Source organism: Etheostoma spectabile, chromosome 14 (assembly GCF_008692095.1).
Source record: "Etheostoma spectabile isolate EspeVRDwgs_2016 chromosome 14, UIUC_Espe_1.0, whole genome shotgun sequence".
Lineage (NCBI taxonomy): Eukaryota > Metazoa > Chordata > Actinopteri > Perciformes > Percidae > Etheostoma > Etheostoma spectabile.
In genome coordinates, this window is record NC_045746.1 from 11,397,271 (window position 1) to 11,408,316 (window position 11,046).

Consider the following 11,046-nt stretch of genomic DNA (forward strand, 5'->3'; position numbering starts at 1 on the left):
ACACACACACACACACACACACAGGACAGGTTAGGTTAGGTAAGATCAACATGGGCTGTCGGATGGTGGTGAGCTGTTGTGTTGGCCTGGGTCAAACCAGGATCTGCTATTCTAAATCCAGACCTCTTACCTCAAGAGTGTGTTTTTAGTCCCTTGATTGGTTTAAAGATGGGTGAAATTGCAAGATAAATGCACTTGATACTTGATGTCCATGTAAACATACAGTACAGCAGTGCACAGTCGTGTGCGCTTTGTGGTCGGTTATGTAACTGTTCAAGATGCAAAATCTATTGATTTACGAGGTAGTAGTTTGCATGAGTGCACCCAAACACACACATATATGAGGTCAAGGACCTGTTACATAACAGCTGCTCCACTCTCATTGCCAAGGCTCAAGATATGAATTGGGGGTTATCAAGTATCCATTTCCTGGTCTAAAATACAACCTTGATTAAGATATTTAAGATATTAATGTGTCAAAGTTGTAAAAAGTCAGTTTAAAAGCAAATGTTTTGACACACTGCAGATGGTAGGCAATTCAAGATTTAACACTGGTTCAACAATCTGGTAGGTGTTAAAGAAATAATACAATGGTACCCAACTGTTTTGGCAAGTCCCCACTAATACGAATTACAGGGGGGTTTTTTAGAGTAAAAACTAAAAATTGGCTTTGAAAAGTTATCATTTTCAGCAGAAGAAATGTGTTTTTGTCCTGCTGTTCTAGCCTAATAATCTCATGGCCCCTCAGAATGTACTTGCGACCCCTTGCAGGGATCCCTGTACCCAGGTTGGGAACCACTGCTACTTGTATATACACAATATGACAGAAATATGTACATCACTGGAGGGAATACTGTCGGAGGGACACCACAGGATTGGTTGTACCATATAAATATGGTAAGTCCCTATAGAAATAATACAAGAACAATGTAGTGCTTTATTCTGCTGGACTATGTACTTTATATTCACACACTGAATATAAGCAGCCTTTAAGAATGCCCTATGCATAGAACATAGTATTCACTACACTACTACATTATCTTGCCTGTATGGGGTTATTGTAGGACTATAATAAAGATACCAATAAGAGGTCAGTGTTACACAATCCCACAGGAACACTTCAGGTCCCTACAGTTGGATATAATAGAATGATAGTAGCATCACATGTATGATAAATATGTCACTACAGACAACTAAGGAATATCAAGGGGTCGTTGTATTCAAGTTATTATCACTGCATAGGTGCTACTGTCCATTTGGGACCCTTCCAACCCCCCCCTCTACTGTCAACATGCCTGTTGGCTGCATCCACAATAACACAACAGCGCAGAGCAGCCTGCGCCAACAGCACACACGAGAGCTGTGAAAACACGGACAGCATGCTAGCACGCGCTTCGAAGGATACGTATTAAAGAAAAATAGTACCCTCTAATATCCAACGGAGCCAAGCTAAAGTTGACACATACTACTACAGGGGGCCCTCACCACCAGCCTGCATGCGCTTCCCCAGTCCTACTTACCACAGAGGAACCTGAAGCAGCGCCAGTCGTCCTATCTGTTCCCTTAAAAACTGCGGATGTATACAGGGCGACGCGCGGTGAACTGCGTGCTTTAACCGGGCTGAAATCGTCCGGCAGTCGGTACCGAGCAACAGAAGACCGGGCAACGATTATTCCAATGAATCCCTGTGTAAGTCTGTCCCACTGTCTTCAACTCAAACCTCCGTCTTTCTCTCCCCCTCTCTCCACTCGCTCTTAATTCAGCTGCGACAAAAACACTGGTAGCAGGATACTACAGGACGTTTGGATTTCAAAATAAAAGCATGTCCTTTTATTAGTTCTAGTTGAATGGTTAAAGCTATGAAATACGTCTTTTGGTAACGTTCTGAGATGTAAATCGTGATTTTTCAATTGAATGTTTTATTAATGTGTCTGTTTTTAAACATTAAACTATTACAATTAAGATATGAATAAATGTTATTTATTTGTCTAATAATTTGATAGGCATGTGACCTTTTGCTTTCAGCTTCTTTCCAAACTTTTGGCATATATTTATATATATATGCATACTGCATACCAAGACATGAAAGAACTAACACAGCAATACAGAAGTCAAACTTGGGATGTATTTAGCAATGACTGAGAACTGCTAAGGTAAAGAAATAACTCTAAAACTGTGAGTAGGCTAACAGGTAACCTCAAAGCATAGGTATACTTTTCTTTTTTTCCCCAACAGTGACATCGACCCCCTTTTTTATGCTGCCCAAACAGGATATAAAATGGGCACTTTTTAATCTATGATTTTATTTTGAAGGACAGTTGGCTTGTTTTCCGGTGTCATTACTACTGAATGACAGCTTACTCACTGCGCATCCGTAGCTAACCATTCATCTTTGACGTCAGAACTACGCTCAGAGAAAAGCTTGTTTGACAGGCCTTATAATAACACAGGATGTACTTTATTTTTACATGACCCACGTTAACATTATTTACAAAAAAATTAAATTAACTGTGAAATGGATATATGGATCAGTCAGGATACAGAAGAATATTATAGGTAATTATCAGCTGTTGAGTTGGCCCTACTCGGGCCTCCTCCAACACCCGTCCTAGGCCACATCTCTTGGGCTGTCAGAGAGGAATCCAACCCTTGGTGTGTGGTGGTGGTCAGAGGGGAGGTGTGTTGGCATTAACAGTGTTGTGTCCCTGTTCTCTAATCTGAACTTGCTGGACAATGCTAAAGTGTGTTGTGTAATATTTACAAGCTCCTGCGTGGGATTTGAAGTAGAGCCCGTTTACCTGGGGACTGGATCTCCTACCATGCTTATTGATCTCAGCCAGGACTGGGCTGCAGGCTGCAGATGGTCTGTAATAAGATGCTACAAGTCAAAGCCACCGATGAGTGGTGAATGACACCAATTCAATTAAAAAAAATATTCATTTTGCAAGATTTTCTGTTTCTTTAAGTAAATAAAGATAGACAAAGGGGTCCAAATCCACCATTTGCTGCAACTGCCATCTAGTGGATGCTTGGGAAAAGGCTTCAAACCCAACAATAGAATATTATTTTGTCCAACGTTTTGATTTAAATGGATTTTCCATCCTATTTCAAATCAAACAATTCACACTCATGATTCTACCAGGGCTGAAGTGAAGTCCTAGGCCAAGACTAGATTAGTAAAGCAAAGGTCCTAAACACTTATTTATAACGAAGTTGATCTGAACAGGTCCTCAGCTTAGAAACTCGTTTCTATTCCCTTAACAAAGCACAAGCAGCAACACTAACACAGGAAAACGGTCCCAAACATTAAAACTATATGACAAAGAAAACTCAGAATCTGGTACAGCTCTAAATAAGAAAACTACACCTTTGTAAAAATGCACAGTTCCATATAAAAGGAGTGAAAACATTGGGAATTATGGCGGGTTAAGATTATAACTCCTTTCTAAACCTATGTTTTTAAGTGAGTAAATGTCAAGTGGACACTTTTATAACATCCTTTGGTTTATGACCGTGCAACAACTGAATCAGTGCAGTCTGTATGAGAAGCATGCTAGCTCTTAACATGTTGGAACAAGAACCTCTTCAGATATGCACTACACTGCTGGAAAAAAAGCTATAGACACTGTCTTCTGCAAACAAGTGGGCATCAATTCTCAGAAATTTTAAATAAGCAGAGGCCATTTTATGGGACCTTTAATTTGGCCTGAAATGGCTATAGTATTATACAGCCTCCCGTCAAGAAATCATTCATGAGTTCCTTCTACAGCTACATACACATTAAGGTAAATTTTATCTTCTCATAAAATGTAACACGTTGGAAGTTTATCAGTCCATAAAGCTTTATGATAATGAATGACACCAAAAGTAGAAACATCTCTAACTGAGCCCTTGCATGTTTCCCCAAGTGGGCAAAGAAGAGAAGACACAGATGAACAATTGAACAGGGGATTTATTTTGTAAGAACTGTTCACTTCTTTGCTGCCTCCTTCTGGAGCTTCTTCACCTCATGCTTGATGATCTTGTTCCTCTGCAGAGACAGAAATTATAAGAACATTAATTAAAAACACTTAATGACTGCTGTAGGATTGCTACACTTTGAACTAATTGACACTTTAAACTGAAGTGGCAATATAATTGTTAAGGCACTGGCACAATTCAATCAAACTGGCCATTAATAATCTTAGTTTAGTCAGCCATTTGTGAAAAGGCTCTGGCACGATTACATTTGACGGAGCTGCAACGGCCGTACAAGGCCAGCCTCACACAGCAAGGTAGACAATAGTCAGGGTAGATTTATCACTAGGGCTGTAACGATACACCAAACTTTGGTCCAATTCAGTTCACAATTTTTGACCCACAATTCGATTCAATTTATTTTTTTGTGGGGGGGGTCGTAATGCAAAAAAATTTCTGCCACATGGCATCCTTTTGTCATTTATTCCATCCCAGTTTGCAACACAGTACTACAACAGAGACCTTATTCGATGATATTGATTGATTTCAATGTTGATCAATCCAACACCAAAGATTCTATTGTACCTTAAAATAATGTTTCCAAAATCGTTTCAGTGGTTTATTAACTCGTTGGAATGAGACATAAGAATTGTAACAATTCCCCTCCCAACCAGTAGGGGGAACAAAGATGAAAAGTGTTTTGGTGCCTACTGTAAAGGTGCTGGTTGACAAGTAGCTAATGCTAATTAGGTAATTCTTGGTGGGTAACGTAAGATTACGACACCGTCCAACAAGCTCATTTATTTTTAGTATAATTGTTTTGACCACTGTTACCAACTCTGGGCTAGCTAACCCACAAATTCATCAGTAACGTTAACTGGATAGATAGATGACTAATCTAATGGTAATTTAGCTAGCTAGCACACCTGTGTCTTCTGCCTCAGTCTCTCGGCACTGCGAGGCTTCAGTCGGGATGAGAGCTGACGACAGCCCCGGTCCAGGGACACATCCACAGTCAGCCCCCAGCCAGCTAGCACCATCCACTATCATTACAGCCCCAACCCAGGGACACATCCACAGTCAGCCCCCAGCCAGCTAGCAACTATCCACTGTCATTACAGCCCCGTCGTGAGACAAGACCCAGACACCCGAGTTAAACAGCGATCCTTCGTAACGTTACACCTCCGTTAGCGTTACCGGTGCCCCCTCCTTTGCTTTTAGCCGTCTGTACAGTTAGCTAGATTTACCAGACAAAAACAGGAATAAGGCACCAAAAGGACTACTAGCAAGTTAAAGATGTGGTAGCACCGGATCTGGACAAGAAGGATAACTCTGGGCAGTGGAAGGGGGGTGTCGCGATTCTGCTAGTCTCCCACGTTCGTGGAGTTGAGTGTCACAATTTTGTTTTTTCTCTCTCCATATCGTTACAGCCCTAATGTTCACCCATCTCATACAAGTGGAAACCTTATCATGAAGAAAAAAATATGAACATCAATTAGTAATGGATAAAGCATAGAAATGTACTAAGGGACAGTGTGTGCTCAAACTCAAAATAATGTTTTCCACTCATTTGTTTGTACTCAACATCCTGGATTGAACATGTGTCGTTTGGCTGGCCCACTGGTCTTGCATGAATCAACCCTGCCTAAATGTGATCATTTGTGTTGACTGTTGCACTTACCATCCTCTTGGCCTTCATCACCTTGTAGCGGTCAAAGTCAGACATTTGGGCCCTCTGCAAAGATTACCAAGAAGAAAAGGTCAGGTATACAACCGGTTTTCTAAAGAATCGTCTTAGCGCATCAGGATTCAGTTTTAGGAAGGATGGACATGTTCATTGGGGGAGTGAACAGTAGCTGTGCTCCATTTACATACAACACTCTTCCAATAATATCATAAATAACATTAGGCATAATTGAACTTTATCTGATATCCGTTAAAGTGTGTTAAGTGGAGATGTGGGCTCCCTCCTCAATATAAGTCCTGCCCCATCAATAAATAGAAACCGATTTATGAAATACAACCTTAACCTTCAGAAAAAAGGCAGACTGCATTTCACCAAGGATGGGTCATATGTTTATACCATCAATTGTTATCTAAATGATCTGGATCTGTCAGGCTCAACTCAGTTGTTTACAGTAATCTATAAAACATTTATGGTAAACAAAGAAGCACTAAGGTGATGTACACAAGCTGGATAAAAATGTTACACTAACCACTGGATTAAAATCAAATTGCAATTTAAAGTTGACCAGTTTCCTGGAGGGTGCCCTGCAGTCGATCGTTTACCATGGTGGTACACATGGCATTTTGTCTTGACACATGAGCAGCATGTGCAGTATTGCATGTTGGTTCATGTGGCAATGAAATGAACCCATTAGGCACTAGCCACACCATCAAAACATCTTCATGACCTGAACCCCCCCAGCTGCTCAGACAACTCCCTCGGGTGAGATGGGAGCCCATGTCTCCATTTACCCGTTAGCAACTACCTAGGCTATAAGAGTGATGGTAGGGCTGCTCGATGAAGGAAAAAAATAATCAATTATTTTGGTCAACATTGAAATCACGATTATTTAACTCATTAATCTTTGGATATAATGATAGTGTTGAGTGTACAACTTTCATTTCTGTTTTACTACTCTCCAGCTTTACAGGTATCACGTTACACAGCTAATGAACTATTCCAGCATAACACAATATGTATCTCACGTCACATTTTCACTCACTATGACCACTACTAGCCTACTGTCATTACTAAATAACAATGAAGAGGCAGAGGGGCCGCAGGGTTAGCTAATGTTAACGGCTCCCAGTCAGAGTTGGTGTCGGCTTTTTTGATCAGCAGACACTGCTGTGGCTGCCCTCCTTCTGCTTTACTTTTCTTTACTCAAGTTTTTAAATTCCAGTAGAGGATATGCACACGACTGGCCTCCCTGACTGTATAGGCTGAGAGAGTTAATGGCTTCGGGAGGGGCAGATGTGCACATCATTCAGAACACAAGACAAAATAAGTGTTCTTGCATAACAGAACATGGCAAAATAACCAGTTTTTCCTCAATTATACTATTTGGGATCATTGGGAGCCAAAATCAAAAATGTAAATCAAAATTAAATTAATTGCACAGCCCTACTTGATGGTATGTAAATTAAACATTTCAAATAAGTATAAAGCAACTTAAAACTTAAATGTATACCCATTTCTCCCATGTAATAAACTGGCAAAATTGTACCTAGTTTACTGCATTCAACTGTAAATTAAGCCAGAGTAAAACCCAATATGGATAAAAACAAAAAACCAACGCTACATTTTAGAAATGTTAAAACCTCTTAACACATATGCTATGGAAGCCAAGCCAAGAAACCGGACGGCAGGACAACTGAACTGCTACTTCTGAGATTATGGGAGTGAATATATTTATCAAACATTCTAATATCTCCAGAAACTGAAACGTAGCCTTTACCTTCTGTCTTGCCTCGATCTTCTTGGCCCAGCTGCTTTGTGCCCACTTCTGATTGACTTCGGCCTTTTCCCAGGCTCTCCTCACAAACTTCTGACGGGCACTGTAAACCATTCAAAGTCAGTACTCATTCTAGGGGCCTTGTTAGGGTTCCATTACATGTACCACTTTACAGTAAAAAAAAAAACCCACCAGAATCATGTTGGCCATGTGTAAGGTGATTACAGTTACAGTTGTTAATACAAGACCTGATGAATTCAAGGTGGTCACACTGGCTGAACTAATATGTATATTTGCAGTACAGCGAGGACACAAATAATACTCGCCTACCTTGTGAAATGCTGTGACTGTACTTCTAATTTTGATAAGCTAGGTTGTCCTTATAATAGAAAATTTCCAAAAAAATTGTTTTAAAAACAAGTTAACATATGTAACCTGGTAGAACAAGGTAAGTACATCATGGGTGGTTGTCTTTTTTTTTTTTTAAAAGAGTAAAATATTTACTGTAATATGCATCTGTTCGACTTTATAAAATAACTCAATGTTTGAATAATAAACATACTTGGGCTATGATTCCTTAGGTATTTTCATTTGGACTAGAATAATTATTGCAATCAATTCTTCAACAGTAATTTTACTATTAAGAATGTGACCAGTGTTTCCATTTACCTGTGAGGGACTTTGATGACGTAGTCTGTAAGCTGCATGCACTTGAAGGGCATGGATTGCCTCTTCACGCCTGTGCAGGGACCATCAACAAGAGCCTAAAAAGCACAGAGCGTGTCAAACAACGTATATCAACAAGGCGAAAGGTGAGGCCAAAACACTGATCAATCCACGGTCCTGCAGAATGCTCACCCTATTTTGGTCGATGACGTCTACGATGGCCACCAGCTTGCCAGCATGGGGTCCGAAAGAGATGTAGGCAACACGGCCGATCTCAACGAAGCGTTTGAACACCTGAGAAGACACCAGAGAGCTGCACATCAGAGAGGCCAAACATCGAAAAAAGAGGCTGTCTGTTTTGTATGTGGACAGTTGGGCACAGTACAGTTTTAGCTACTTAAATATAAATTACACAAGAAACTATTTCCGCGACAACCCAGAGTGTGCTACCATTATTTGTTGGTTTGTTTCATTTGGATCCCCGTTAACTTTAGCATAAGCTAAAAGCTATTCTTCGTGGGGTCCTTTAATCATAGCAGACTCCTTTCAGGATGCCCACAACAATAGTATGCTCAGACTGGCCAGGAATGTTTCAATTGACACCTCACATGTTTTGCAAAGAGTACACAAGCTTCTGTCTATCATAAATCAATCCATCCTATTGTTAAACCAGCTACATTAAATCCAGTGCAATATTTATTCAGGTCCACAAGTCTCCAAGACCTTGTCTGTGTGTATGTTCAATGCCATTTCCTGTTGTTTCCTTATTTGGGTGTTTATGTCATGTGTGGTAATGTTTCATGTATGCCTATGGGTGTTATTCATCTTATGTACGCCTATAAGTTGTCTCTTTTTTTATACGAGCTACTCATAATGAATTTCAGCCCAGGCTGATAATAAAGTTGTATCGTATCATGGGTAAGTTTGGAGGCTGAGGAACTAGCGTTAGCTTCACCCGACTTAAAGCACTGTAGCATTACACTGTACAGCAGCAGCTGATAACATTCGACTAGCTAATGTCTCTGCTACGTGTGTGCTGTAGGACTATATTGAGCAGAATGTATAAAACGTTTTTAAATGAAAAACGTCGTAAACGCCTTTCTGCGGACAAAACAAGTGAAATGTGTTCGCTTAACCGAGCAGTTCTCGGTCTCTCGGCCTTCTTAGCCTGAAGGACCACGTTGTAGTGCGGCCAGTAGCCGACATCTTACAAAGCGTTAAAACTTCAAATAAACCTGCATGCCCATATCAAACACTTAACAAATATGCGTATGGGTGTGTTAGAAATACACATGACTCTTGTTGTTCCAGGACAATGAGATATATAAAAAGAAATTCGACATTGAAATGCTAAAACTCTCATGGCGAACTCACCATGATGGCAGTCCGGGAGCAGAAAGAACGTTACAGCATCCGCCTGGCGCACATACGGTTTCCGCTTATACAGTACGCATGCGCAGTCAGTCTTGGTATTATCTTGTTACATGGGCACCCTAATAAAGCTACTCACAATGTTAAAATTATCTAATATTTGAAAGCGTTCGACAAAGTAAGCTTAATATGACGCAAAACTGTAAAATATGCACTGCTCAGCCAGGCCAAAACGTCTGCGTCACATTCTTTGTTGCCTTCACAGACACTATGGAATATCGAGATTATTTAAGTAGAATCAACCAAACACAATTAACATCTTAAATAGGGTCGGTAAACACAACGACGAGAGACATGATTTACACAAAAGTGTTGTTTTGGAAATGGAGAGTGATAATTAGGCTTTGCATTTAAATTAGTGAAATAGGGGACGTACGAGTTCTTCCTTTTTCTCCTCAATCTTTGCATGTAGCTTATCTCTATAATGCTGGTTTTGTAAGGGGCAAATCATACAGTCAATTATCGGTGCGGCAGAGCTTGTGTTTACATACTCCCCGGTAACTAGCTAATTTCCATAGTTCCTGTCCAAAGGAATTTGAGGCCAATGTATTACTTGCGTTGGTATACGTGCAACATTTGATGCGCACTTGAAGGCAGCACAGGAGGCAGTGAACGTAGCGCAGCAACTGTTGTCATGTTTCCGTGAGGAGAGCTAGCTATAGGTTACAGTTCTCAGTCTGTACCATAGACTGTATATATTTTGATATTAATATTAACGGTCTACGTTCTGTACTCTAGCTAAGGTAAATAGCCTTTTATTATATTAGTTTGTTAAATGTGGATTGTTGTCACGAATTCGATATGTTTATTTCAGTGCTAAGTAGGCTATTGCTAACTGTGTGCAACAACAGCGTTGATTATGGAGAACAAGGGCTAGGCTAATACTGTTTTGTACCGTTTGCGTAGTTTAATAAACTTAGTTTATTTATCGTTATAGTTTCATGTTTGGGATGAAAGAGCCAAGGAGAACTGTTTGGGCAAATATGTTTCTGCACGTGACGCAGCATTATGCGTAATAGGCATACGCACTTTATTTCAGCGTAGGCTATAAGGCTAATTTAATAATAATGTTACCACGAGATATTCCTATTTTGATTCATACAACTTTTATTTCATTTGTGAAAACATAATAAATGGGATTAAAGGTGACAGAAATCCAGAAATATATTATTTTACAAATCTTCACACAAAAAAATGGATATTTGCGCAAATATTAAGGTTGTATAAAGTTAAAGAAGTCTGTATATTTTTATATTTTGCAATTATGTTGCATTAATAAATATAAAAAAGTATGTATATAATGTTGTATTTCAATTCAAATGTATCTGGCAAAGTTTAGTTGCTTACGGTATATTGCCCAGTGTTTTTAAAGGTCTAGAATTACGTTTTAAGTCTTTTTTCTAGTGCTGTCAAACGAATAATATATTTAATCGCGATTAATCGCATTAATGTCATGGTAACTCACAATTAATCACACATTTTTATCTATTCTAAATGTCCCTTTATTTCGTTTGTCCCATTTATATTTTTT

The 11,046-nt window shown here is 39.6% G+C and overlaps 2 protein-coding genes and 1 long non-coding RNA gene across 3 annotated transcripts in view; all 3 read right to left on the reverse strand.

Moving 5' to 3' along the window:
* LOC116701411 (SNF-related serine/threonine-protein kinase) overlaps positions 1-1,794 on the reverse strand; it is an 18,761-nt gene extending 16,967 nt beyond the window's left edge. Inside the window, exon 1 of the mRNA XM_032535109.1 lies at positions 1,521-1,794. The gene's annotated coding sequence lies outside the window, so the exon portion shown is untranslated. The remainder of the gene's footprint in view (positions 1-1,520) is intronic.
* A 2,140-nt stretch (positions 1,795-3,934) lies between these two features.
* Positions 3,935-9,720, reverse strand: rpl14 (ribosomal protein L14). Its single transcript, XM_032535124.1, has 6 exons — positions 9,459-9,720; positions 8,277-8,378; positions 8,088-8,182; positions 7,422-7,521; positions 5,639-5,692; positions 3,935-4,030 (listed from the first exon to the last, which is right to left on the reverse strand). The coding sequence occupies exons 1-6, from the start codon at positions 9,459-9,461 to the stop codon at positions 3,971-3,973; spliced, it is 414 nt and encodes a 137-aa protein (XP_032391015.1). The 5' UTR covers positions 9,462-9,720; the 3' UTR covers positions 3,935-3,970.
* Positions 5,699-6,969, reverse strand: LOC116701425 (uncharacterized). The gene is made up of 3 exons (XR_004334910.1): positions 6,958-6,969; positions 6,693-6,697; positions 5,699-6,062 (listed from the first exon to the last, which is right to left on the reverse strand). It is a non-coding gene; the product is annotated as an uncharacterized LOC116701425 (long non-coding RNA).
* Positions 9,721-11,046: the final 1,326 nt, after the last annotated feature.